Source organism: Aspergillus clavatus, genomic scaffold, assembly GCF_000002715.2.
Source record: "Aspergillus clavatus NRRL 1 1099423829736 genomic scaffold, whole genome shotgun sequence".
Taxonomy (NCBI): Eukaryota; Fungi; Ascomycota; class Eurotiomycetes; order Eurotiales; family Aspergillaceae; genus Aspergillus; species Aspergillus clavatus.
The window spans coordinates 794,840-821,736 of record NW_001517111.1 but is presented as its reverse complement, the minus strand read 5'-3'; the positions used below and the strand labels follow the sequence as shown (position 1 = coordinate 821,736).

At 53.9% G+C, this 26,897-nt stretch overlaps 12 protein-coding genes across 12 annotated transcripts, besides 2 other annotated features; 6 read left to right on the top strand and 6 right to left on the bottom strand.

Moving 5' to 3' along the window:
* Nucleotides 1-702: 702 nt before the first annotated feature.
* Nucleotides 703-3,653, top strand: ACLA_059900 (Kha1p; the record flags this gene model as incomplete). The annotated part of the gene is made up of 4 exons (XM_001276748.1): nt 703-858; nt 963-1,379; nt 1,439-2,101; nt 2,151-3,653. The coding sequence occupies 4 exons, from the start codon at nt 703-705 to the stop codon at nt 3,651-3,653; spliced, it is 2,739 nt and encodes a 912-aa protein (XP_001276749.1).
* Nucleotides 3,654-6,052: 2,399 nt separating this feature from the next.
* Nucleotides 6,053-8,212, top strand: ACLA_059890 (sugar porter family MFS transporter; the record flags this gene model as incomplete). Its single annotated transcript, XM_001276747.1, has 5 exons — nt 6,053-6,452; nt 6,507-6,583; nt 6,635-7,372; nt 7,438-7,975; nt 8,040-8,212. 5 exons carry the CDS (start codon nt 6,053-6,055, stop codon nt 8,210-8,212), a joined length of 1,926 nt encoding a protein of 641 aa, XP_001276748.1.
* A 236-nt stretch (nt 8,213-8,448) lies between these two features.
* ACLA_059880 (Zn(II)2Cys6 transcription factor domain-containing protein) lies at nt 8,449-9,349 on the bottom strand (the record flags this gene model as incomplete). Its single annotated transcript, XM_001276746.1, has 3 exons — nt 8,449-9,001; nt 9,068-9,159; nt 9,227-9,349. 3 exons carry the CDS (start codon nt 9,347-9,349, stop codon nt 8,449-8,451), a joined length of 768 nt encoding a protein of 255 aa, XP_001276747.1.
* A 458-nt stretch (nt 9,350-9,807) lies between these two features.
* Nucleotides 9,808-9,844: a microsatellite.
* A 455-nt stretch (nt 9,845-10,299) lies between these two features.
* ACLA_059870 (cytochrome P450) lies at nt 10,300-12,060 on the bottom strand (the record flags this gene model as incomplete). The annotated part of the gene is made up of 5 exons (XM_001276745.1): nt 10,300-10,401; nt 10,449-11,219; nt 11,269-11,387; nt 11,444-11,693; nt 11,749-12,060. 5 exons carry the CDS (start codon nt 12,058-12,060, stop codon nt 10,300-10,302), a joined length of 1,554 nt encoding a protein of 517 aa, XP_001276746.1.
* A 1,186-nt stretch (nt 12,061-13,246) lies between these two features.
* ACLA_059860 (uncharacterized protein) lies at nt 13,247-13,986 on the top strand (the record flags this gene model as incomplete). The annotated part of the gene is made up of 3 exons (XM_001276744.1): nt 13,247-13,354; nt 13,404-13,583; nt 13,633-13,986. The coding sequence occupies 3 exons, from the start codon at nt 13,247-13,249 to the stop codon at nt 13,984-13,986; spliced, it is 642 nt and encodes a 213-aa protein (XP_001276745.1).
* A 43-nt stretch (nt 13,987-14,029) lies between these two features.
* On the top strand, nt 14,030-15,091 carry ACLA_059850 (methylmalonate-semialdehyde dehydrogenase; the record flags this gene model as incomplete). Its single annotated transcript, XM_001276743.1, has 1 exon — nt 14,030-15,091. One exon carries the CDS (start codon nt 14,030-14,032, stop codon nt 15,089-15,091), a length of 1,062 nt encoding a protein of 353 aa, XP_001276744.1.
* A 57-nt stretch (nt 15,092-15,148) lies between these two features.
* ACLA_059840 (GTP cyclohydrolase II) lies at nt 15,149-16,772 on the bottom strand (the record flags this gene model as incomplete). Its single annotated transcript, XM_001276742.1, has 5 exons — nt 15,149-15,196; nt 15,288-15,424; nt 15,481-15,625; nt 15,673-16,629; nt 16,692-16,772. 5 exons carry the CDS (start codon nt 16,770-16,772, stop codon nt 15,149-15,151), a joined length of 1,368 nt encoding a protein of 455 aa, XP_001276743.1.
* A 574-nt stretch (nt 16,773-17,346) lies between these two features.
* Nucleotides 17,347-18,826, bottom strand: ACLA_059830 (URC4/urg3 family protein; the record flags this gene model as incomplete). The annotated part of the gene is made up of 4 exons (XM_001276741.1): nt 17,347-17,987; nt 18,069-18,242; nt 18,297-18,615; nt 18,671-18,826. 4 exons carry the CDS (start codon nt 18,824-18,826, stop codon nt 17,347-17,349), a joined length of 1,290 nt encoding a protein of 429 aa, XP_001276742.1.
* Nucleotides 18,827-19,286: 460 nt separating this feature from the next.
* On the top strand, nt 19,287-19,966 carry ACLA_059820 (uracil phosphoribosyltransferase; the record flags this gene model as incomplete). The annotated part of the gene is made up of 2 exons (XM_001276740.1): nt 19,287-19,699; nt 19,771-19,966. 2 exons carry the CDS (start codon nt 19,287-19,289, stop codon nt 19,964-19,966), a joined length of 609 nt encoding a protein of 202 aa, XP_001276741.1.
* Nucleotides 19,967-20,320: 354 nt separating this feature from the next.
* Nucleotides 20,321-21,233, bottom strand: ACLA_059810 (uracil phosphoribosyltransferase; the record flags this gene model as incomplete). The annotated part of the gene is made up of 5 exons (XM_001276739.1): nt 20,321-20,378; nt 20,427-20,631; nt 20,709-20,809; nt 20,880-21,027; nt 21,077-21,233. 5 exons carry the CDS (start codon nt 21,231-21,233, stop codon nt 20,321-20,323), a joined length of 669 nt encoding a protein of 222 aa, XP_001276740.1.
* Nucleotides 21,234-21,728: 495 nt separating this feature from the next.
* Nucleotides 21,729-22,457, bottom strand: ACLA_059800 (oxidoreductase, short chain dehydrogenase/reductase family; the record flags this gene model as incomplete). The annotated part of the gene is made up of 1 exon (XM_001276738.1): nt 21,729-22,457. The coding sequence occupies one exon, from the start codon at nt 22,455-22,457 to the stop codon at nt 21,729-21,731; it is 729 nt and encodes a 242-aa protein (XP_001276739.1).
* A 3,122-nt stretch (nt 22,458-25,579) lies between these two features.
* eglD (putative endoglucanase) lies at nt 25,580-26,641 on the top strand (the record flags this gene model as incomplete). Its single annotated transcript, XM_001276737.1, has 1 exon — nt 25,580-26,641. One exon carries the CDS (start codon nt 25,580-25,582, stop codon nt 26,639-26,641), a length of 1,062 nt encoding a protein of 353 aa, XP_001276738.1.
* Nucleotides 26,457-26,512: a microsatellite.
* Nucleotides 26,642-26,897: the final 256 nt, after the last annotated feature.

Here is a 26,897-nt window from a genome sequence, read left to right as displayed (position 1 = left end):
TTATCATTATGACACTCTAGTATATTTGAACCCCAAGAACTAAAAGTTATCCAAGGTCAACTGCATCCCGCAAGTTCCCCAGTACAATCAAGGCTATTGACATGATCTGATTGGCTGATAAATGGAGCAAATGGCGCAACCGCACTTGGCGCCGTCGAGCTAACCATTTACAGACTAGCCCTGATCCCCCACTAAGCCTTATCGGTTCAAGACACGCGCGGGGGCCCTGCGCTTAATCCGCACTAAACCCAATCCAGCCTAGTGTACTGGGCCCGCCGTCGGTGCAGGTCACATGACCAGGCTGACAGCATCCAAGCGAGGAGAAGGGTATCAAGTGGCCCAGAAAGGTCAGAGCCGGTTGGCTTCCTTCACGCATCCTCTGATCCTTATCCTCAAACAGCTGATATGCTGAGGAGGCAATCTCTGCTATCGGGTGACCACCCTCTCGTCTTTGCAACGATATCGTAGCCCAATCATCCTCCCTCTCCTCCGTGGAATCCGTGCAGCACGCCCACGTGTTCCCCGTGCGCCAAGCCTCCGCGGACGCTTGCAGGCATCTTCCCACGAGCTCAGCTCTCTCGATCCCTCAATCTTTTTTATTTCGTCTCATCTCCCCCGTCGCTTTGGAATTTGTTTCTGCTACTTTTGATTCAACTTGCGACTTCTTGCAGGCCGTCCGGGTGCGGCTTCTTCTCCGGAGCCATGGCGACGACCAGCAGCGTTCATGCCATCTCCTCCACACTGACCTCCGCCTCCGCCTCCAGCGCCCCGACCGTACCTCCACAGGGTGGCATCCTCGAGGGAGGCAACCCGTCCAAATATGACCCCAAGAACCCCATTGTGACCTTCATCATTCAGGTGGGTAACTGCTATTCCTCTCAATAGTTCAGTCGGTGTGCCATGAAATAAAATAAAATAAAACTGTTTGAAAAAAAAGAAGACTCATTCGTGTTCGTCTTCAGGCTGGCATTATCATCATACTATGTCGCCTGCTGCATTGGCCGCTGTCCAAGATGCGCCAACCACGCGTGATCGCGGAGGTCATCGGGGGTATCATCCTGGGACCGTCCGTCATGGGTCGCATTCCGGGATTCACAGAGGCCATCTTTCCCGCCGCATCAATCCCGAATTTGACTTTGGTCGCCAATCTGGGCCTGGTGCTCTTTTTGTTTCTGGTGGGCCTCGAGACCGATCTGCGGTTCCTGGTCAGTAACTGGCGTGTTGCTGCCAGTGTGTCCGCCGCCGGAATGATTCTGCCCTTCGGCTTTGGTTCGGCCATTTCCTACGGTCTGTATAATACCTTCCGGAACGAGGCTGGAACGGTGCCGATCAATTTTGGGACCTATCTGCTGTTCATTGGTATTGCCATGGCCATCACGGTGGGTTTTGTCATGTTTGTTCAACGACGATCGATAAGTTATGCTGACCCGTTGGGAAGGCGTTCCCCGTCTTGTGTCGTATTTTGACCGAATTGAAACTCCTCAGTACCAACGTCGGTGTCATCGTGCTCTCTGCCGGCGTTGGTAACGATGTCGTCGGCTGGATTCTGCTGGCGCTCTGCGTGGCCCTCGTCAACGCTGGCAGTGGTATCACCGCGCTGTGGGTTTTGCTCGTAGCGACTGGCTACATCCTGTTCCTTGCCTTTGTCTTCCGTCCGCTCTTCATGCGCTTCCTCCGAAAGACGGGCAGTCTGCAGAAAGGCCCCAGTCAATCCGTCGTGACAATCACCCTGCTCATCGCCCTCGCCTCGGCATTCTTCACCCAGGTCATCGGCATCCATGCTATCTTTGGCGGGTTCATTATCGGATTGCTCTGTCCCCACGAAGGCGGGTTTGCCATTAAATTGACCGAGAAGATTGAGGATCTCGTCGCCGTCTTGTTCTTGCCCCTTTACTTCACCCTTTCCGGCCTCTCGACCAATCTTGGTTTGCTGGACAGCGGGCTCGTTTGGGGATACGTAGTGGGTGTGATTTCGATCGCGTTCTTTGCCAAAGTCGCCGGCGGCGCCCTGGCGTCCAGACTCTGTGGCCTCCTTTGGCGAGAGAGCTTCTCTATCGGTGTTCTGATGAGTTGCAAGGGTCTTGTGGAGCTCATCGTCTTGGTATGTCTCTTGACCCGTTTCCGACCGCCATCTACTGACAAGCTCCTAGAACATTGGTCTGCAAGCTCGCATCCTCAGCACCAGAACCTTCACAATCTTCGTCGTCATGGCACTGGTCACGACCTTTATAACCACTCCGATGACCACCCTGCTGTACCCCAAATGGTACCAGACTAAGGTCGAGCGATGGCGCCGCGGGGAAATTGACTGGAACGGGAACGTCGTTGCTGGAGACAGCCGTCAGGACAGTGTGGCTGTTGCCAAAGAGCAACTTAAAACCACGCCGGTCCGGAAGCTGCTTGTTTACCTCCGGCTGGACGGCTTGTCCGGCATCTGCACACTAGCTGCACTCTTAGGGCCCAGCCGCCTGGCCGCGCCACCCTCCCCTAAGGTGCACCCGACTAAGCTCAAGAACGCCTCCTCCCCCACCGAGAATACCGCGGAGGAGTCGGCTCACTCAGAGATTGAGCCAGAACCTGCGCTCAAAGTTCATGGTGTGCGATTGATGGAACTCACCGACCGCGATTCCAGTGTCATGAAAGTCTCCGAGATTGACGATTACTCGCTGTGGGATCCTGTCATCAACACGTTCAGAGCCTTCGGTCAGTGGCACGATATCTCCATCCTAGCCAACGTCTCCGTTGTTCCCGAGTACTCCTACGCCGACACCGTGGTCGGGATGGCCCACGAGGAAATCTCTGATCTCCTCTTGATCCCCTGGAGCGAAACCGGCGCCATGAGTGAGCTTCAGAGTGGACTGGGGATTGATGAGGCGGGCCGATTTTCCAATGGGCCTTATGCCGACTTTGTCTCCAACGTCCTGTCGCTCGCGAACAGCAACGTGGGTGTCCTAGTGGAACGGAGTCTCTATAGCCGGAGTGCTGGGAAACAACGCTCGCAGCTGAAGCGGACTCCCAGCGGTCTCAGCCTCCGCAGCTCTATCTGGGGCGTTGCCCCTGCAGCCGCTCGGTCCCATCACATCGTCTTGCCCTACTTCGGAGGAGACGACGATCGCTTCGCCCTGCGCTTTCTTCTTCAACTGGCGGAGAACGATCAGGTCACTGCCACCATCATCCATATCGACGTCCCCGTGTCGCCTCCTACAAAGGCCGCAGTCGCAGATAGCAAGGGTACTGGGTCCCATGGCGAAAGCTCAAATGCTGGTTCGTCAAATCTCTCGCGGGTGTCCGAATCGCACAGTGCCTTCTTTGCCGCAATGCGCGACTCTGTGCCCGAAGAGCTCCGATCACGCGTGGTGTTTACTCGCATCACACCAAAGACAGGCGAAAAGGATTGGGTGGAGCTCGCTGTCAATGCCGTGAAGGAAGAGATGAGCCAAACCTCGCACAAGGCCGGCAATCTTGTTGTCGTCGGCAGACGGAATACCCACATGGATCTAGATTCCTGTTTGGACGCTCCGTCCCAGGACGAAGTCGGAGCCGATGCCAGCCAGGCGCTGGGCGTGGTGGGACAGGCGATGGTGCAAACCGAGAACAGAATCGTGGGGAACGTGCTCATTCTTCAGGCTGGCGCAAGCGGTGTCGGCCGGTAAATATATTGTATCTGCACATATGCAGGGCTGGACATCTGCGGCTTAATTTTGGATATACCAGGATTTGTTTACTGTTGGCGCTTTTAATTTAATTGATTATTCTCTTGTCTGTGTGATCTTAGAAGCCTTCGATCTAGCATGGCTTTGGTGTGTACGACGATGGTTATGGGAGCATGATTGCTCTCTGTCTTGCTTGGATTTGGCTTCTACTCTATACGGTGTCCATTTCCTCCTGTGCTTTTCGGATAAAACTATGCTTCGGTAGTCGACAAGGGGGCGGTTGGGATAGATTGCCGTCGACTCCGTTGCAAGTATCATGCGACATTTGACTCGCATAAGCCACCAGGGTCTGAGGACTAAACCGGTCAGAAACATTGGAGCCGAACATTGAACAGAAAATTTATTCGCCTCAGCAGATGAGGACATGGGAGAGTTATTCCTTTTAGGGTATACGCCATGTGATGGCGGGCTGTCAGTCTGTCGATTGAGAGGATGGCGCGGTCGATATAACTGTGACGATCCTTGCCAGAGGAGAGCTTCCTTCCAGGCTTGACAATACTCATCGAGTTTTAGAATTACAATGCATCTGTCTAGTCTCCTTGTCGGCCTTCTCGGGCTCAGTCTCACGAGGTCTGCAGTCCCCCTCGACAAGAGGATGAGCAGAACCAGTGCTCCAGCCGGAAGTCTGACGGTCTGCTCGTCAGGCAAATAATCGACCATTTGCGCTGCGTTGGTTGCCCTGAGCTCGGCAACCGCTGATGCCTGTATCTATGTCGCCGCCGGCACATATTAGGAGCAGCTCACCATTACCTATCGCGGTTGCCTAACGATGTACGGCGAGACTACCAAGACGGACTCGTACAAGAACAATGTCGTGACGATCACGCATACCATCTCGTCCCCCGAGGCTGGCTCTCTGGATGCGAGCGCCACGGTCTGTGGACAAGAGGATGGTGTTGGGGAGTGATTATGGGGATTGGTTGGATTCGAGTTCCTAGCTTGCTGGGAGTGTTGTATAGGGTCGTCTGGCTTCTTCGATCTATAAATGAAGATTCGATAGTTAAACTACTCCAAGATTGAGGAATATAGAATGTAGTGATGGTCCATGTTGCGGTTGCGTCAGAGCTCACCCTAGTGTTTTAGATACTCTATTTCAATCCTTTGCGATGTAATTGATTCAACGTATGAAAGAATTGGTCATTTTGAGAAGCGCACAGTCTAGCACAGCCCAAAGGCAGATATGTTGATACCGCCCAATCCCTAGGCAAGCGAGCCATGAGGGGTATGAGTTGACCCAAATAGAAATAGATCTTGCGCAATGGATTGGTTCTTTCCATATCAGACAAGAGACCGGTTGGCCTGATCTTCGCCTACATGCAGTGCTTTGATACCAAATTGCTGACCACCATCCTGCCCGAGACCCACCAAGATGCATGAAAAGCGCTCTAGCCAAAGACAACGACACTTGCCCCGTTGAATCTGTCCTTCTGCATACATAAATTGAATTATAGCTTGAGTAATGAGACATATCCCGACCATCCGCAGCCTTATTCCCGCCAGACCGTCTGGCGGATGGCCACACAGCCTGTCGGCATGCGAAAGCGCCTATGGAAGCAAACGATAACAGAAGATATTATCCGTGTGAACATATTCTATTCGAGCATTAGAAACTTTCGACTGACACAAGCACAAGGTGAGGGAAATGCCAACCCACCAAGACGCCATGTGGCTGCTTGAGGATGCTTGAGCCGGATTGGCGCTGACTCGGCCGTCTGGACAGTGGAGATGATGCTTCGACCTCCCCGCCTGGGGAAGAGGAGCGCACGCTTCCGGGCAAAGAACGGCGTGTGCCGTGATTGGCAGAGACGAATTGTCAGTTGATGAACCAGGGAATATCCCGTCAGCCACTGATCTCATCGCTGGGGTCCGGGGCCGCGTTCGTTCGGGCCTATCTGGCCCACACCTTTGTTAGGATTTGCTTGCGCTGCAGATCTAGCCTCGTTTGCGCGTTTCGACTAACAGGGATAACGCAGTTTGCTGGGAAATGACCGCATGTCCAGAGTTACAGCCCTTCCAGGAGCGCCCAGTCGTGGATGCATGTCGAGGACGATGGTCGAGATGGTCAATCGCAGGACAAGGCTGTGCCAATCAGCTGTCTTTGTCCCCGGGAGTTTTGGAAGAATTGCTCACCAACATGCACGCATCGGCCTGACTCTATGATTCTTTCCAGTCCGTTCTGACTCGCGTGTGCGCAGCGTCTCGGCGAGATATCTCACTACCCCAGGCATTCATCATGTCCTCATATAAGTGGAGCACGACTTCCCCAGGTGTCCGATGGATCTACTACTATATTCCCCAGATTGCACTGCCCTAGAATTCCGTATACGTAAAGGGCATCCATGAGCAACGCCATGAACAACGACGAAATTGCCTCGTCCACCTCGGACGAGATAGTCGGTCCCAAAGGCGAGAAGCCTACATCCTACCACCACGATGAGAATGCCACCCACCAAAAGGCTGAGCTAGAAGCGGGGGGCCGGTCGCCCAACAAGGTCAATGCGATCTTTGAGAATCCGCTCGTCAATATCCCTCGCCACCAGCTCATGAAGGATGTTGAGGACTTCTGCACCCAGTATGGCCTCATGGATCACATCGATGCCTTCCGCAAGGGCGCTCTTATCTCGCAGAATCCAGCCGGGGCCGAGAATCTGAGCGAGTTGAATGCGGAGGAGAAAGCCGTGCTGCGTCGGGAGCACACGCATAAATGGTCCCAGCCGTGGCAGCTGTATTTCATGGCTGGTGAGTTGCGGTTCCATTTCCTGGACATGCGCATAGATTGCTGACACTTTTCAGCCATGTGTTCGCTCGCAGCCGCCGTGCAAGGAATGGACGAAACAGTCAATAACGGCGCCCAGGCGATCTACCTTGCTGTATGCCTCTGCCCCAGCCGAGAAGAAAATTAGGAAGCTAAACGCGGCCAGGAATTCCGAATCAAAGACGCAGAACACCCCGAGCGATCCCGATTCTCTCCCGACATGCAGAACTACCTCACGGGACTTATCGTCGGCGCACCCTACCTCGCCTGCGCCATCCTCGGCTGCTGGCTGACGGAACCTCTAAACCGCTACTTCGCGCGGCGCGGGACCATCTTCATCTCGTGCTTCATCGCCGCCGTGGCGTCGATTTGGGAAGGCGTCGCCAACTCGTGGGTCAACCTGTTCATCGCCCGGTTCGTGCTCGGTCTCGGCATCGGGGCCAAGTCGTCCACCGTCCCCGTCTACGCAGCCGAGTGCTCGCCGGCGCCCATCCGCGGCGCACTAGTCATGATGTGGCAGATGTGGACGGCGTTCGGCATCATGCTGGGCAACATCATGGGGGTGGCGTTCATGGGACTCTCGCGGGACCTGTCCTGGCGGCTCATGCTGGGCTCAACGGTGGTGCTGCCGCTGATCGTCTGCGCGCAGGTCTACTTCTGCCCCGAGTCGCCGCGCTGGCTGATCGAGCACAACAAGATCGATAAGGCGTTCCAGGCGTTCCGCACGTTCCGGCCGACGGACCTGCAGGCGGCGCGCGATCTGTACTATGCGTATGTGGGCGTGCAGCTGGAGAAGGAGGTGAACCAGGGCAAGAACTTTTTCACCATGTTTATTGAGCTGTTTACTGTGCCTCGCAACCGGCGGGCGACGCTGGCTAGCTGGATTGTCATGTTCATGCAGCAGGTAGAGCCGCTCTGATATTTCCTAGTGACATTGGCCAAGAACGATGCGATGCTAACATTGTACAGTTCTGCGGCGTCAATGTCATTGCCTATTACTCCACCACCATCTTCCAAGAATCCGGCTACTCGATCCAACAGGCACTGCTCGCCTCCATGGGCACCGGCATCCTGAACTGGGTCTTCGCCCTGCCGGCCTTCTTCACCATCGACACCTGGGGCCGCCGCAACCTCCTCCTCGTCACCTTCCCGCTGCTCGCCATCTGTCTCTTCTGGTCCGGCTTCTCCTTCTGGATCGAACCGGACAACCCGACCAGCAAGAAGCGCGTCGCCATGGTCACGACAGGCATGTATCTGTTCGAGGTCTTCTACTCGCCCGGCGAGGGGCCCGTGCCGTTCACGTACTCGGCGGAGGCGTTCCCGCTACACGTGCGCGAGGTGGGCATGTCGTGGGCGACGGCGACGACGTGGTGTTTCAACTTCATTCTCTCGTTCACGTGGCCGATGCTGCTGGATGCGTTTAAGCCGCAGGGGGCGTTCTCGTGGTATGCGGCATGGTGTCTCATCGGGTGGGTGTTGATTCTGCTGTTTGTGCCGGAGACCAAAGGTGTGTGTGTCTCTGTTTCCTCCTTGTGCTCGTTGGCTGGTGAAGCTCGCTGACAAGTCGGTAGCTCTCACCCTGGAAGAACTGGACCAGGTCTTTTCCGTGTCAACTCGGAAACATGCTGCGTACCAGATCAGGAATGCGATTTGGCATTTCCGGGTGTGGATTCTGCGGCAGAAGTTGGAGCCGCTGCCCAAGTTCTACGAGGGAGCGGGCAATCTGTACGAGGGTGAGGAGTGAGTCCGGTCAGACGGCAAGCGGTTCTAGTAAGATGAGATGGATTTGAGGTTGAGATTGGTTTTTTTATCGCTTGTTGGTGCTTGTTCTGTGTGTTCAATTAGTACAGGTTCAGTCGTGTTTCGTTGTATGGAGAGCAACTCACGGGTATATATATATATCTACCTACTCGATCTAATGAACAAGTTTCAGTCGATCCACCTTCGCAATGAACCATCGTGACCGAAACGGCTAGGTCGCTACCTGAATCCGGTCGGATTGGCAACCGCCAGAAAGTCTGAAATGTCAAAGGACCACCGATAGAAGCCATTGCTGAGGTCGACGGGTCGCTGGTCGCGGGTCAATCCTCGCCGACTGCCTGGGTGATGACTCGAGCCCGGACGGCGAGGACGAACCACTCCCGGATTCAGAGGAACCCGACTGGGGAGAGTCAGAGACTGTCGCCGCGAATTCAGGTGGAGCGAGCGATCAAACTCCTGAATCGGATTGTCCGGTGGCCGCGCACACGCCGTCGTTGCGGCAGGGACACTGCTACTCTGCGCGGTCGCGATCTCGCGCCGCGTCTTGGGGTTGGAATATGGCGAGTCTCTGGGCTCGGGCTGGATCCGTTCCCTGTGCTGGTCGACAGACTCCTCGAAAATCCCCAGTCGATCGAGGAGTTCGTGCACGATGGGGCGGTCGTTGGCGTCGTGCTCGACCTCGGGCAGACGCTGCTGCTCCTGGATGCGGTCGTACAGCCTCCGCAGGCCAGCGATCAGGTAGCTCTGATGCTCCTCGAGCATGTCCACATAGCTGCGCGTCTTGTCAGTTCACAGTCATCATGCAACAAAATGGGGTGTGGTGGAGTGGATGCCATACCCGGTGGGATACTTCCTGCGCAAAGGCTTCTTCTCCTGGTAGATACAAGGGATCTGGTCTCCGCAGCGAAGGCACGGTTTGCCCCCATCGCACTGTTCGAATAATCAAATTAGCATCCGTCTTGAGTGAAGCAGTCCAGCGAACGCCCAGTCTTCCTACCCTGGCTTTTTGGACACGGCAGCGATCGCAGGCCCTGCTGATCCTTTTCCGGGCCGTCGTCTGGTTCGCTTGGCAGAGATCGTCGGCGTCGGAAGGGCGTTTTCTGGCGGTGCCAGAGCGCATGGTCCTTTCTCTCTCCTGTTTCTGGTTGATTTTCTGATAATTTTCTCTCCGAATTGACGATTATTCATTTGCAATTATCTGATAGATAGATGCTATTCCTGTCCTGCAGTCAAGTCACATTTATTGCTCCGCCCAGGTTTGTTCGCGACTCGCGAGGCATTCGAGATCGACGGATGAAAGGATCATGACGTCCGGCAATCCCCACTGGCACGCGCTGGATGCCCTGAAATCAGGCTGGCAGACGGAGCAGACTGTCGGTTCAATCGATCCGAAGCTGCTCCACTTGGTTACTTGGGTTGTTGGTGGATTACGAGGGTGACATGGTCAGAGCATAGAGGACTGGAGGGCTGGGGGGGTCTAGGCAGCAGAATCCCCAGGGAGGGTATAAAGAGGGATCTCCTGCCCTGGGAGGATGGCTTCCGCGATGACAGCGTCTCTACCGAGAGGTCTTTTATCCTGAATCATGAATCATAAATCATGGATCATGAATCATGACCGGAATCGCCCGACATCCACTGATCAAAGCTGCTTCCGGCGCATCCGCTGGGAAGGGTGGAACCTGAATGAAACGCTACGAACCCTGCGATAAAAGCGTTCTAGACCGGAGAGAATCAATATTTAGGATTGAAACAGGCGCCCGGGTAAAGTCAGGGATGTATGGAAACGAGTTGTAGAACCAGACGGAGTACATGGGATAAATCTTCCATAGTCGAAAGAAAGACCATCAGTTTGCCAAGCAAAGCCACCATCCAGCAAGAATGTGATGGATCGCGTCCACAGATGGAATGCTGCAAGGAGGATTGCAAGAACAAGGATGATCCTGATGGAGTACAGCGGCTATCCGATGTTATACAGATAGTATGCAGGAGTGGCACCTGTCACTTCTCCTTGCATGAACTATTGTCCGATCGGCTTCGAAATTGAAAAGCATATCAGAATGAATTGTACGATTAATCTCTCTGGCGAGGACGAATAATAACAGGCATGTCGCTCTGATACACAAACCAGGCATTGCGGTACTTCCATTCATGGTTCGGATCCACCAGTTGAATCTGTATCATGTTAGCTAGCGTCAACCACTGCGACCAACCCAACTCACCTCGAACTGGCTGTACAGCGTCGCAATCAATTTGTAGATCTCCAGCATCGCCAGGTACCGTCCCATGCAGATCCTCCCCCCACCGCCAAACACAAAGTCACATGTATCCTTCATGCGGCGGTGTCGCGCCTGAAACTGAGCCTGATCCTCCCCGGCGCCCCGTAGCCACCGCTCTGGACGGAAGACATCGACATCGCCGCCGAACACCCCCGGATCCCGGTTTGTCACCGCCGGATTGATACCCACCGTGGTGCCGCCGGGGATAAATCGTCCATCGGGCAGCGTGAACCCTTCGGCGGGCACGATGCGCTCGAAGTTCATCGCGATACCTGGGTTGAGCCGCATGCTCTCGCGAATGACGGCGTCGAGGTATGGCAGCTCGCGGATATCCCGCCACTGCGCAGGGATGTCAAGCTTGGCGGCGTCCAACTCCGCAGCGAGTTTGCGGTTGGCGGCGGGGGTCTTCATGAGGAAGTAGACGACGGCGCGCATCGTGGCGGAGGTGGTGTCGCCGCCGGCCAGGATACTGAGCATCAGCCAGTTGACGATTTGGTTGTCGTCCACGATGTCCGGGTAGGAGTCCTTGAGCTGGACATACTTGTCCAGCGTGTGGGCGACGGCATTGAGCCGCGACTTCTTCTCTTTTAACTGGGTCTGGTACTCGGTCACGACCCCGAAGGTGTAGAGGACACCGGTGAGGGTCGGTTTCGGCCCAATGCGCACAATGGGGTTTTTGTCGAGCAGGCGGTCGACCCAGGGGATTTGCGAGACCTGTTGATAGGTTAGCTATTGCGTCCTATATGGTACGGGGTTGACGCACTGGTGCAAAGTAGATCAGCCCCTTGGTCGAGTCGGTGATCAAATTGTCCACGTCTTTCTCCTGCTCGATGAAGCCGTAGTGTCGGCCGAAGCTGATGTTTGCGGTGACGTCCCAGGCGACTGTGTCGGTCAGCAAGAATATCAAGAGTCGCAGGGGGTACGTGGCAGTAACGGACAATATCCCAGCCATTCGTCGATCGGGCAGATAGTCCTGCCATTTGAACCGGTAAACCTAGCCCGTAGCTTCCCCGTAAAAAGATTTAACGTCTCGTCGATGAGTGACTCGTATTCCAGGACTTTGCCCATGCCCCAGAGGGGTCGGATAGGAAGGATGTTCTGATTGTGCCAGTGTTCGTCCTGCGTGTTGAACAAGTTGGACATGCGATGACCATTGATGAGCACATCGTTGGGTTTGTACATATCACTCTGCCGTCGTCAACATTCGTCAAAATCAGTATTGAGCAAGCACAGGAGATTATACCTTCTTCCAAGGGTTGCGGGTGGAGTAGATGACTCGGATCAGATTTGGATCCCCGATGCTTAATGCATTGGGACCGATCCGCACCACAGAGCCATGTTTCCGATGTAGCACATTGTATTTCCGATCGATATAGCCCCCATATGCCTGTGCAGCCCGCCAAAAATCGGTCACTTTGGCCGCCAAAGGACCGGGAAATGCGCTGAGTGGAGAGAGCAAGGCATCCCATACCGCCCGAGTCAAGACAAATACCCCGACAACAACAGGGATAAAACCCCACCAGCTTGTGGGAAGTAGATATGTCAGAACCGTCATGTTCGCGAACAAGTCCGACTCAATGGTCCCGAGTACCACTGCTGCAGGGATACGGGGATATCCCCGGTATTAATGCTTGGGATGGGGATCCAGGCACCTGAAAGCATGAGACGACTCGCACGGACTGCTGACGGCATCTCAACTGGCATGGAACTTGGAAGGTTCATGACTGCAGGCACAGTGCATCCTGCAGGAGTACGACAGTTGTCCGTCACATCCTGCTAGTCGACCGTTCGCTTTGGGCGGGGAAAACGGTAAGTGGAGCGCCACTGGCATCTGTCCTCCTATTGCCCGGTTTCAGATCCTCATCGCCTGGCAAGTTGAACTTTGAAGAATATGATGGGATTGATGGCCGACTCCAGCGGCGCGAGTTGCTGTAGGCTAGCTCGCTCGGTTGTTGCTTTGATCCCGTCGCTTATGAACCTTACCCAGCAGGATGGGGCCAGACTGAAGAAGTCACATTGAATCTGCCTCCTAGGTAGCACAACCAACGAGTCAGTGCGCTTTTCTTATTGGACCTCTGTTGGCTTTGACTCGACGGACTGACGAACCGGGATGGAGCGGTTTCAACGCTTACTTCGACACAGGGATTTCTTTGTCCCATGAACCATTCCCTATGACCTATCACTTCCCAGTATGCGTGTCACAAAAGGTTAAAAAACGCCCCAAAGTGTTTGTGTTGACGATAGCTTCGTATTTGCTGCAAGTTGCCTGCCTGTTGCCTTGACGCCTGGATGGTTGATGAGGGACAAGTCGATCCAGACAATCTGTTGTGGACTTTCATTCCTCTTCCTTACTTCTTCCTGACTGGTGACTTCGCTAGGAAGTAATCACTATGTACTGTCAGATGACGAGAGGACAGATGGGAGCCTTCCAAGACTTTCATCACTTTGTTGATCGTGTCGATCAATATTATTGTCATTTGTCGCTCTCTGAGACAGGTCACAGCACAAAAGGTTATACAGTATTTATGGAGGGGATGACTCATCCGGCACAACTGCTTATCAAAAAACGTGACTAATAGCGATAAGAGTGTTGACCCTCGGCTTTTACTCCGATGGGCGCCTTATCATCAGCTTCATCCACCTACTTGTCGTCCATCTTCAACATGTCGCGTCCGTCGGCTGCAATTTCCTGCACATTACCCCGGAGACACCCGTGATAGAGTAGTGACTTATCATTCATCATGGCAAGGATCTTGAGATCTAAGACAAACGGAGCGACCAGTACCCCAGAGGCCGAAAGAACGAATAGCCCCTCACCTCAACCAGGTGACAAGAGAAGCCGGACAACGGTAGGTACTCTTGGTCAGGCGGCAGTATCCATCTAACTTGGTAATCCAGGAAGATTCTGATGTCTCTCCCAAACGCCAGCGCCATACCGACAGCCCAGCACATGAAGAGTCCGAGGGGGAGAAGCCGGCACCTCCAGCGGAAACACCCGCGCCCACAGTAACGCACGCCTTTATCAACAATGAATTTATACTGTCGGCCTCCAAAACCTGGACCAGCGTCCTGGATCCTGTGAGTAGGGGATTCTCGATGAGCAATTGGCAGCTTATTGACTCTCTAGGTCACGCAAGGCCTTCTCACCCGCGTCCCTGACTGCACCTTGAACGAGATTCAACACGCCGTCAGCGCCGCCAGTGCAGCACAGCTCGAATGGGCTGCAACACCCTTCTCAAAACGCCGCGAATACCTCTTGAAATTGGTGGACGTGATCCGCGAGATGACTCCCGATATCCTCGACTGTCTGTCGCGAGAGGTTGGTAAGACTCTAGCCGACGCCGACGCCGAGGTGTATCGCGGGCTGGACTCGATACAGGCAGCGTGTTCGATTGGTCCTGAGATGACTGGAATGTACTTGGGAGCGGATCCAACGCAATTGACCACTTTTCACGAACCCTTGGTGAGCCACTCCCTTTGAAAAATGCGATCGTCGAACTAACAGGTGTGACCAGGGTGTGTGTATGGCAGTCACCCCATTTACCTTCCCCTTCATGATCCCGTTGTGGTCTATTCCGTTCGCCCTGATCACTGGAAATACCTTCGTCCTCAAGCCGTCTGAAAAAGCACCCACCGCGTCCACTCTCCTTGCAACCGCGTTCTTCCGAGCAGGGTTTCCAGCTGGGGTGCTCAACATTGTCCACGGCGGCCCGTCTGCCGTCGCCAAGTTGCTGTCCCAGCCATGTATACAGACGGTCAGCTTTGTCGGCTCCGAAACAGCTGCCGAACGGATCTACGACCATGCTCGGGCGACACGCAAGCGAATCCAGGCCGAATGCGTTGGTAAAAATCATGGTGTAGTGCTGGACGATGCGGATATGATGGCAACACTGTACGCAATTGCTGGGAGTGCTTTTGGTGCCGCAGGGCAGAGGTGCATGGCGATGAGCGTGGCAGTGTTTGTCGGCTCCACACGAGAGTGGATTCCGAAACTAGTCGAGCTGGCTGGGTCTATGGTTGTCGGGTGTCCTAGTGATCGGAGTGTCAAGATGGGCCCGTTGATAAGTGTCGCAGCCAAGGACAATGTCTGTGGGATGATCCAGCGTGCAGTCGAGGAAAGAGCATCACTCCTGCTCGACGGGAGGGACGTTGAAGTCCCCGACTATCCGGCGGGTAATTTTGTAGGACCCACGATTCTGGCCGATGTCAAGACGTACATGGAGTGCTACCAGACCGAAATTCTTGGTCCAGTTCTGATTTGCATGGAAGTTGACACTCTTGAAGAGGCCATTGATCTCATCAACCAGAACAGATGTAAGCCAATGCCACTGAATTGGCGGTTCATGCTAACGATTCTAGTCGGAAATGGTTGCTCTCTATTTACGTCTAGCGGGCAAAGGGCGACGACCTTCCAGCGCGGTGTAAACGTGGGACAGGTCGGTATAAATGTGCCTCTGTTGGGTATGTATTGCTCCTTGGTCTACGCCTCTCGCAAAGCTGACCATAAAAAGCTCCCTATGGCATGGCAGTTCGAACGTGTAACAAAGATTCTTTCCTTGGAGGTATGTACTCTATCGCATAACTAGAATGTCGCTGACGCCGCGCAGACCTGAACTTTCCGGGCCGGACATATTGGCCTTTCTTTACGCAAACAAAAACAGTCTCTTTCCGCTGGGATCGCTGAAGCGTCCCTGCGGACAACACGTGTATTGAACTGATACCAGCGATTAATGCTATGGCATCGTTAGCGTGCTCCAAGTCGATCCCATTGGACAAACTCACTGTAGTATCTTCCCAGCACTCCCATCCACGACCCTTCACGTTCTTGAGGTCCTCCTCCGTGACTGCGTCGCCGGTAGTAAAATAGCCCGCATGGATCTTTGCGTCGATTTCGACTCGCGAGTCGGCGGGGATCATTTCTGGCAACGTCAGCGTAATTTCATTACTTTTTTTTTTTTCCATGACAAAGCCTTACCTTCTGGAATTGGCACACGTTCGAGAATAGGGATGCCCTGTTCGACAATAGCGTCGTGTTTCATATTCGACATGGAGAGCATGCGATCGATCTTCTTAACTCCCAGCCAGTGCAGGATGTCGGGCATGAGGGCTTGGAATCTCATCTGCGCGTCGTTAGCATGGTCATATCATGGTGTTCGTCATAACATACATCCTTGACACCGGCGACATTCTCCGTCCGCTGGAAGTACTTGTCTGCTGTATCACCGCCTCGTTTCCGTGAGTTGTACACCAGGTACTTGACCACCTCACCGAGCGCGCGTCCTTCCTTGCGGAAGTAGATGACCACTCCGGAACCACCGTTCTGCGCCTCCTTGATCGCCTCCTCGATACCAAATGCCAGGTACGGGCGACATGTGCAGATATCCGATTGGAACACGTCCGATCCATTGCACTCGTCGTGGATTCTGAGGGCCAGCTTGACCTTTTCATCAGATACTCTCTCCGGCGGACCGAAGATGTACACCGTCAAACCACCAATGGGCGGTAGGAACACCTTCAGATCTGTTCGGGTCACCAGCTCAGGGTAACCCCCACCGGTGTGCTCGAACAATGCGCGGCGCAGCAGGCCCTCATCGACACCGAATCGCGCGGCCACACCCGGCAGATACCAGACGGGCTCGACAGCGACCTTGGTTACCCGGACATCGCCTTGTTCCGAATGGACGATCGCGCCGTCGACGGGCAGTCTCCCACTCTGGACCGCCTCGCTGATCTCAGAGACGCGCATCGAAGCCCGGGTGATGGCGATCGTCGGGCGCACGTCGATGCCCTGCTCGAGGTATTTGCCATAGTGCTTGACGATATCATGGCCGAAGGGATCCATCGCGACGATCTTGGTGGGGTCTAGCCAGGCAGGCTGTGTGGGAAAGTCGAAGGTGGGCTGGGTGTTGAGGAAGTCGGGGCGGAAGTCGGGAGGGAGATCGCCGGCCACGACGGCCAGGGCATTGTAGATGGCGTAGCTGCCGCCGTGGGCGCCGATGGCATTCCGCCTGCTGATAGTGTTGCGGTTGCGGGAGACGAGCACGGGGCCACGCTCTGCGGGACTTTGAGCGCCCCAGGTGAGCGGGATGGGGTCGACGACGCTTTGGCCGGGGTATGTGGTGAGCTGGATTATCGAGCAATCATTAGTGTATGTTTCATTCACTTCAAGGGGAGGAGGCTACTTACCACGATGCGGTCCGCATATCGGGCGGTTGAGGGCTTCTGCTCCTCCGAGGAGGACGGGACTTGTTCTGTGGTCGTTGTCATTGTGGCTGTTGTATACACCAGTGAGGATGATGATAATCTTGGATCCGAGAGGGTTTCAACTGGATCGTTTCCTGCTATTATACCTGGTGAGCCAGCTTCAACCACGACGCACGCTTGATTAGTTGTGATAGCTGTGCATTGGATGATGTACCTGCAGCAGATAAGCCATGTCCATCTATCTTCACCGATCGGCAGAGATAACCCTTATCGCCCGACGGGGAATGCCTGTGATAAGCTCCAGGCGTTGACGAGGGCTTATCGCGGGCTATCAGATCAGTATGTCTACGACTGCGAGATACTGAGACGCAGGTCTTTGGGATGTTCTATTAGCACATGAGACTTGATCGTGCCCGTACATAGTTGTTGCCTGCTTCTTTTTTGATTGTAAATGTCATCTAGCAGTATAGGGTTTCAGCAGAAAGCTACTATCTAGTCATTGAAAGGTACAGCGTGAAGGTATACAGGTGTTATGCATGAGATTCAAAGCAGATAGACACAGATTATAATTTATTTTCATTTTTTTTTTATTTTTCTATTTACATCTAGACAGCTGCAAGAAAGTCTAAATCCATACTCAAAACAAAGTCCCATCACCCAGGATCAGAATCGGACTCGACCGCGTCTCCGGCCTCTTCTCCGCCGCCAGTTCACGACCCGCCTTCCAGCTGCCGGCCTCCAGCACCTGCGCTAGACTCAGCTTCTGCGCCGACAACTCCTCACTCGCCGCAATCGCGCTATGCAGTCGATCCAGCAGCGCCACCGTCATCGCACGCCACTCCACGATTTCATCAGCCGTCGCCTCGAAGGCCGGGAGGCGCTCGCCGGAGTTCGCGCGCCCGCGCTCCGCAGCCTCGGGCTTCAGCGTCAATACACCCAGGTCGACAAAGAGGCCGCCGTTGCGGTACTCGGGCAGGCCGGTGCCGCGCTCGATGTTCGCCCACGTGGCGCCGAGGAGCCGCTCGAAGGGGACGGTGAGGGAGTAGGCGAGCCACTGGGTGAGTTTGTGGAAGGGCTGGATGTGCGCGCACTTGGCCGTGTCCGCGCGGGCTGTTGCGTCGGCGGCGAGGACCTGTAGCGGCCAGGCGTCGCCGATGGGGTGGCCGTCGATGTGGGTGCGCGAGGCGGGCCAGATGGGCAGGAGGACTTGCTGGAGCGTGTCCCAGAGGATGTCGTAGTTGAGTTCCTTGTGGGTGGTGGATTTGGAGAGGAGGTAGTCTGTCAATGGTTAGATATGGGTATCGATGAGGATGATGTGTATGTATGTGTTGGAAGGTTTTTTTGGGAGGCCAAACATACCGACGAGGTTGCCCGGCCGGCCGGAAGGACCGAAGATCTCGGGCAGGTTGAGGAGTGAGCGGCCCAGCGCCTTCATCAGCTCGACTCGGGCGGGAACGCCGACGAACGGGTTCTCTTCTGCGATCTGGAAGCCGCGCTCGAGCGACTCGGAGCTGAAGTCCACGAGGGCTTGTCCTGGGGATGGTCAGGGTTTCGATCTCTCATCAGCGCGGAGTGCGGAGTGCATACCCGTCACGATATCCTTCCGCTCACTGTTGGAGGCAAAGTCGCCGTTGATGAACATGTGATACGACGCAACCGCGATACCCTCACTGCGACCAAAGACGCCCTGCGTTTCAGGCTCGGTGAAGCGCCACTTGTCTCCGGCGCCAGCATCGAGCAAGACCGACACGAAGAACAAATCCACCAGTCCCCGCGCCTGCTCGAGACTGTCGGCGTTCTTCCACTGGCGCAGTAGCTGCTCGGGACGGTTGATGCCGCCGACTTCAAAGTGCTGCCAGCGCCCGTGGGGAGGAATCAGGCTGTATTTGTCCGGGCCAAAGTCGCGCTGACGCTGTCAGTGGATGATAGGCAATCGGCCGGAGTGGGTGTTTTCTACTCACCTTGATGACATTGATCACGTACTGAACGGCAGTCTCGAGCTTGTCCTGGTGGTAGTCGAAGTGATTCAGGCGGTTCTGCTCTGCGAGTTGGAGCACGCGATGGGCACGTTCGCGGACGGCCTTGAGGCTGAGGATGTACTGAATTTCGGGGTCCATTGCACGGATTGAGCGCTAGGAGATTGCTTTCTCAACTGTCTGGTGAGAGGAGCAAGATGAGCAAAGGGAAGAAGGGGAGCAGAGGACAAGACTTGGGAAGACACTGTCGGGCTGCGATGCGGGGTGGATGAGCTGCAGGTCATTAGGTCAGCGGCAGCAGAGTTGGATTTTCTTTGACTAAAGATTAACATCGTGGTGCATCCCATCCTGCATGGAAAGCATGCACAGTGATACAGGGTTGATATCGTCTTCTGGATACAATCAAGATCTCCAGCGAGACTGCTGTGATAAGTGAAGATAAACATGGGAGATAAGAGCGACTTATCTGCCAGCCCCAGATCGACGCTGATAAGCGCGTGTATCAGCATCACCACGCTTTTATATATATCGAATCGTAGATACAACTGGAACATGCAACATTATCGTCCTTCTTCATTCAATCCCAATCCCATCAATCACCATGGCTCCCTCTCTCGCTTCCAACATCACCATTTTCGAAGATGCCACCTACGCATCCCTGCTAGCCAAACTGCGAGAGCCCAGCCTGCCCTCGTCAGAAGTGCGCTCGCTCGTCGCCCAGCTCACCACCCTCCTGGCACAATCAACCAAGCTCGGCGTAGAGAGCACCGAGACCCTCGCTGTGGTGGTAGTGCTGCGCTCCGGCCTGTCCATGTTCGAGCCCCTCATGGCGACAATCCCCAAGATCCCCACCGTCACCTACCACCTGGGCATCTTCCGCGACAAGCACAATCTGCAGCCAGTAGAGTACTACAACAAGCTGCCCCCGAAGCCAGTCAGCGTGCGCAAGGCAGTGGTGATCGACCCCGTCATCGCGACGGGTGGCACCGCGGCTGCCGTGGTGAACATCCTGAAGTACGTGACCATTTTTTTTCTTTCTTTTTCCGCGATTTCGTTTGGTGACTGGCTAATACTAACGGGCGTAGGGATTGGGGTATTGAGGAAATCACATTCCTGTCGATTCTGGCCAGTCGGGGGGGCGCACAGCGGGTGGCCGATGTGTGGCCCGAGTCGACCAAGTTTATCCTCGGGGCGGTTGATGCGGAGGTAGATGCGAAGGGATATATCCAGCCGGGAGTGGGGGATATTGGGGATCGATTGTTTGGTACCGATTTAAAGTAGCTTTGAGAATTGATATGAATTTTTTTTCGAGTCACAATTGATGTCAAAATGCGTATCGGAGGATCTCGCCTCTCCTTGGAAGAAAGTGTTTAGCTACGACTGACGTCCTAGCTTGAAGAATCCTGCTTTGCGATAGTGGTACAGAGCTTGCAGTAAGCCTTTCAGGTAATATCTAAAGAAAACGGTAGAGGCTACGCTGGGTTTAGGCCACGATAGCTGTCTCCACGAAGAGTCGGAGTCCCGCATGGCATTCCGTGTACATGATATATAAACAAAAATATATATATATATAAAAAAAAAAAGCATCTCAAAATTGACATTGTCGTATTCATCATAGCTAAGAGTCTCACCAATTCACCCCGTTGTGCCATAGTACCGGTCGCCAAAGTCACCCAATCCAGGACTGATATAGCTGCTCTCAATTAGCACAATCCGTAATCGAACGGGCCACGAAACTCACTTCTTCTCTGTCATGTTCTCGTCCACTGCAGCCGTGATGATCCTCAACATCCCAAACCGCGCAGTAACCTTCTCGAGACCCTGCTTCGACGCAATTACGTTGCACAAGATGATCTGGTTCTCCGGGACGCCCTTCTCGATCAGCAACTCCACCGCCTTGATCACCGAGCCACCGGTAGCAAGCATCGGCTCAAGGAGCAGTACACCTAGTCAATAGTCAATAATCAAATCTGAAGGCCATGCCTGACTTTCCTGAAGCCATGAAACCAAAAGAAACACTTACGACACTGCGGAATCTGCGAGGGAAGCTTGCAGTACAGATACTGCGGCAGGAACGTCTCCTCGTCGCGCTGGATGAGGATATTTCCAAAACTCAACGGACCGCTGATTCGATCAGTCCAGGGCTCGAAAAACAAAGGGAATTAATTGGTTGAGTGTCCGGGGGTAAACATACACCCAGGTATCCCGGAGGGCCTGTTCCATGCTGGCTCCCGCACGGAGGATACTCACGCCGCAGATCTCCTGGTCTGGGCGCCAGCCGGCATATTGCTTGCCGACGGGGGTTTCCACGAATTCCTGTGCAAGGGGGACGGAGTCCACGGCTTAATGGTGTTAGAACAGGCTCGAGATACTAGAAGTAAGAAGACCGACCGAGTGTGAGCAGCTGGCGGGCGACGCGCTGCACCGTCGAGGTGAAAAGTGTGCCTGTGGTGTTGACATCGCGGATGATGGTCATCAAGGTGAGGAGCTGGCCCTTCTGAGGGAGCAGGATGACTTGCTCCGGGTTGAAGCCGTTGATGGTCGCCATAGTGAGGTATGAAGAAATGGGGAGTTGGTGCTGGGGGTAGTTTTACAGCAAGGAGGAGTGGTGGCGTCGGTTGAGGTGCTATTCCATATATCCTCGCGGGGGTTTACTTATATCGAGCTAATCGCTATTATATTGTATTTGTGCCCCTGATTTTCTTTTTCTTGGTGGACGACGATCTGCTTTGTGGAGATCTCCGTTTAGGGCATGTTTGGGTCTTCTTATCTCCACTGTGGACGAGGTTGAAGATAAAGATAAGATATCTGGCCAGCGACCAGATATCTCTGAATCTTATCTGAGAGGAATCAGCGATAGATCTGATCTGGGAAGCATTCTCTCGTGTCCGTGTGACTGTGACTACTGACACAGGATCAGCAGAAATGAGGCAAATGCGGGGGGAAGGAAGAAAAGATGCAGCCTCGGTTGTGCTTATCATTTCATTGTGTGCATTCGTCTAGACATACCTCGATAGGATCCAAAAAAAAGTAATAATAGTAACTATACCAACAAAGACCCCGCATTCGTACTGACGCAGCTGCCCGTGGCATTGGTGTCCTTCATCAGATATACATACGCCTCCGCCACCTCCTCCGGACTCCCCACCTTCCCCAGCACCGTCTTACTGGCAAATGCATCGGCCCTGTCCCCCATCAGAGGCGTCTTCACGGGCCCTAGACTGACCAGATTCGCCCGCAGCGGCTTCATATCCAGCGCCAGACTCTGCACCATGCCATGCAGCCCCGTTGCGTAGCCCGTCACCAGCGACCAGTTTGGATACGGCCGTTGCGAGACCGCGCCCGTTGTCAACGTCAATGAGGAGGTGTAGCTCGGTCGCAGGTAGCGGAGGGCCAGTTTGGCGACGAGCAGCGGCACGACGAAGCGGATGTGGCCGGCGGCATGAATGGCATGGAGATCGATGTCCTGGAGGGGCTTGACGATCAGGGCATCGCCGGCCGTGTAGACGATGTGGTCGACGGTGCCGATTTCCTCGAACAATTTCTCGAGGTGCTGCTCGATATCGTTGACGGAGAGGTCGCAGGTGTGGCCGGTGACTTGGCTATCGGGATGCTGCTTCTTCAGCGAGGAGACGGCTTCGGTGACCTTGGACGGGTTGGAGGAGGAGATGTGCACGATGGCGCCTTCGGAGAGACACTTGTCGGCGACGCCGTAGCCGACGCCAGAGGTGCCACCGAAGATGAGCACGGTGGAATTCTTGATAGGCGGCATGATAATGGGGTCCTTTTTTTTAGAAGTTGAGGATTGAAATTAATTTTACATCTACCTGACTGTCTGGAGGATATAGCTCGACATGAGGAAAGTGGATGACGTCTTTTATTTTCCTCGCTGAAAGTTGTGCATAAATATAATGTCGACGGCTGCTTGTCAGCAGACGGGCTGCATAACGCCAGCACTGAGCATCTCGAAATATTGAGATAGTATCCTCATCCTGCTATTTACTATCTATATCTATATAGTCTTTATAGTCGATGACTGGACGACTCGAAGACAACCCAATTCGCCGCGCTGAACAAAGCATCTCGTCGAACGAATGAGATTACTTCCCTCGACCTCCAGGGCTGCAGCTAGACCTGGTGTTCCGATGCATTATTTCCGTGTATGCTACCAATTGCCATTACAGTCACCAGCCGCCATTCTCCTCCCATTGAGGAAGCGCAAACTCGTTCAGATTTCTCCCCACATAGAGGGGCCTGTTTCTGGATGGATGTATCAAGCTCCATTCACTCTGCTGGCCCGTCTTCTTGGTCTCTCCGGTCCAAATAATAGAGTTCAGGTCGGCGAAGCTTCAGTCGCTGCCCACCCGGCACCCAAGTCTCAAGCTTGTCATTAACATATATGTAGGACAAACCCACTCACTAGAGACCGGCTTCCTTACAGGGGGTCAATGAACCGAAACTTAGCCCACAATAGGATTGCTACCAATGTCACGATACCAGTTAAGGCAGAGAACTGGCCACAGTTCATCGCCTCTAGGGTTCAATTCTTCCTTCTGGGAACCTCAACCCTTCCAAGATCTTGTAACCTTCAATGATAGGGTACAAGGCGTAATCATCGTGTCATTGCGCGCGAGAAATTCGCAGCCTCATGCGCGCTGATCTTCTGCAAGAAGTTGACGATGGTCCTGGTGACAGCTATTGAATAGCAACAAATGCGCCTCAGTAGTTTGCTTTTGATGACAGGAAACATGAGTGGGCGCCAGCCCAACAGTAACCCGGTGGGGTCGGTCTCAGCAAGAAGATGTACTTGTCCACACATGAACCGTCACGTCTCAGTGATCGAGAGTCGATCGCTTAATCTTGCTGGTTATTGCTGGCCACTGCGCCAATATCTGATACCCATCGCTGTTTTAGATCCATGTTCGGAATTTCTCTACGTGCTGGCTAGGCTCATTTGGCTTTCATATTGATTCTTAAGCTGCAGCCGTTGAGAGTAAAGATCAAAGCAAATACTTCTAACTGCGTACTGAACAACGGCTGGATATGTCTCCAGTTTTATTATTGTTTGGAGACATATCATGAAAAGACTGCAGGTTCAGAAAGGGAGCATTCTGCTGCATCTTCACCCGACAATCTTGGTCAGACTGACGGAGAGACACTGCGGTCCTGGTCTTGCCATATCCTCAACCCTTGTACATGATTGCTTATTCTATGGGAAATCTATGCATTGAGACCAATGATAAGAAAACAACTGCAGATTATCAATACCTTCTTATACCATTGTTGAGCAATAAGTCCATCCACAGCAAATGGTGAGGAAGAAGAGAGCTGTAGATGTACCACGGCCCCAGGTAAACAAAAGATTGCAATCTTGACGAGATTGGCATCTTTTTACCCGAGGATATCAACCTCAAGCCATCAAGTCAAAGCTCAAGTGGCCAATCCAGGAAGCGGGGTGTCAACGGTCATCCGGGAGACTAGCTCATTGCTAAGAAAGACCTACAGCCATGGTCTCGGTCTTCTGGTATTTCACAAGCGAGATTCAGGGGAAGCAGTGTGCTTCAACTGCAGCCGCTGATGTCAAGTTTGGGTATTTTTTTTTTGTTCTTTTTTTGGTCACTAACCGACTTCACGGTAGAAGAGAACATACTAGTTTCTCGTGGTGGAGGGTCCCGCAATTCCGTTCAGTAGTTGTCTTTGATTTACACAGTAGATGGAACCTCGGCCCAGTCCCGAGAAAAGAGAAACACGGAGTTGAGCGTACTCGAAGCCTCGAGAACAGGGTAAAATTAGGTGTCTGGGATTGATCTAGAATTGTTGGTAGATACTCCAGACCAGATAGATACAGTCTGCAACCAGGTCACCAGTGCAGTCAAAATAATGAAGACCGTCAGGACCACAATGCTCAAAATTGTCGCCCTTCGGCGCTTGGTATACCAATCATACGGCTCCTCTTGGCCTCGAACGGGGGCAGTTATCCCGTCGATAGTCTCGAGTGTAATTATTTTCCAGAACCACGTTATTATGTACTCCGTATGGCCCGATATCAAGTACGGGAGGTCCACTATCTAGCCATAGTCCTGAGGATCTCTACAGGCAATAAGCGTTCCTCTTGAACAAACAGTTCCTCAGTACTCATTCCTGTCCTCCAGATCAACCGTATGGTCCAGGGGCTATTCCTTCGTCGTGAATAGGGGATTCTGTCTTAACTCTGGTGGCCATTTTGGTGGGAAATACCGGTCCAAGGCTCCCAAATGGAGCAAAGAGGATACACGTGTGAGACAAAAGAACAGAGTAATATATTTGCATGCAGCTAGGCTGACTCGCTGGAGCCATCGAATTTTGCCGTAGACTATCGCGGCACGCTCTCATCGAGGAAAAGCCATGGCTTTCAATTGGTCACAAACGGGGGCATCGCTCAGCGTCAAGGAAGGATTCTACGTCTGCAGTATCGACTATCTATGTACCTAGAAAGATACTACACATCATTTCGGGCAACACCCAGGGGCACTTTAGCCGAGATCCCAGGCTTCCTGGCAGGGTCATCGGCAAGCCCCCGCAGCTCTGCTAGTCCGAGCCAGTGAATCAGATAGATGAAACCCCTGTTGGTGTTGAGCCATGATGGAGAAGCCAAGACAGTCTCGTATCTTGGCAGGGACTCGCTCATCTCCCGAAAGCTCCATCTGCAATTCTAGACTGTAGACCAGTAGGAGCTTCTGTTTCATCGACTTCTAATCCCTTCTTCTATATAATCCACTCCTCCACCCCAGCAGATATGAAGTTGCTCAGCATACCACTCTCTTTGATACCTGCCATTCTTTTTTTTCTTCTTCTTTTTCTATTCTCGTTAACTTTAAGTCACTCTTTAACTTAAACCCATCTACTCTTTTCAAAATGAAGTCGACCTTCGGATTGCTTGCTCTGGCAGCAGCAGCCAAGATGGCTCACGCCCACGCCACTGTGCAGGCCATCTGGATCAACGGTGTTGACCAGGGCGCTGGCAACAGTGCCAGCGGCTACATTCGCTCCCCCCCCAACAACAGCCCCCTCGTCGATGTCACCTCTGCCGACATGACTTGCAACGTCAACGGCAAGAACCCTGTTGCTAAGACCCTCCCCGTGAAGGCTGGTGACAAGATTACCTTCGAGTGGCACCACACCGACCGCTCGCCCTCCGACGACATCATTGCCTCCTCCCACCGCGGTCCCATCATGGTCTACATGGCCCCTACCGCCAAGGGCGCTGCCGGCAACGGCTGGGTCAAGATCGCCGAGGAGGGCTACTCCAACGGCAAGTGGGCCGTCGACAACCTGATCGCCAACCGTGGCAAGCACTCGATCGTCGTCCCCGACGTCCCCGCCGGTGACTACCTGTTCCGTCCTGAGATCATCGCCCTGCATGAGGGTAACCGTCTGGGTGGTGCCCAGTTCTACATGGAGTGTGTCCAGGTCAAGGTCACTTCCAACGGTGCCAACGCTCTCCCCGCCGGTGTCTCCATCCCCGGTGCCTACAAGGCCACCGACCCCGGTGTCCACTTCGACATCTACAACAGCTTCAGCAGCTACCCCATGCCCGGCCCTGCCGTCTGGAACGGCGCTTCCGCCGCTGGCAGCGCTCCTGCCCCTACTGCTGCTCCTACCCAGAAGCCCGTTGTCACCGCTGCCCCCACCACCCTCGCCACCCTCGTGAAGCCCACCACCACCACCGCCGCTGCCCCCGCTGAGACCGACTCCTGCGACGGCGATGATGATGATTATGAAACCGAGACTCCCGCCCCTCAGGCCTCCGCCACTCAGGCCCCCGCCCCTCAGCGCCCCGCTCCTCAGACCCCCAGCGGCAGCGTCAAGGAATGGTACCAGTGCGGCGGCATCAACTACACCGGCGCCAAGAACTGCGAGTCCGGCCTTGTCTGCAAGGAATGGAACCCCTACTACCACCAGTGCATCAAGGCCTAAGCGATCCGCTTAGGAAATTGAATGCCGGGGTTGTTGTTTAGAACTTTTCCTTCCTGTTATTCTTTCACATCATGTGCTCTGTACGCTCCGGACGATAGACGGGAGCTGTTGAGCGGTCAATTTCGCGAATTTGCTGGTATCAAGTGAGAGTTTAATTGTTCATGGCCTTGGCCATTTTCACCGTGTAGATTGTAGACTCTTTTCCCACGTAGAAATTCCTGGATTGACTGAACGCGGATCCAGGATAGTGGAGCAA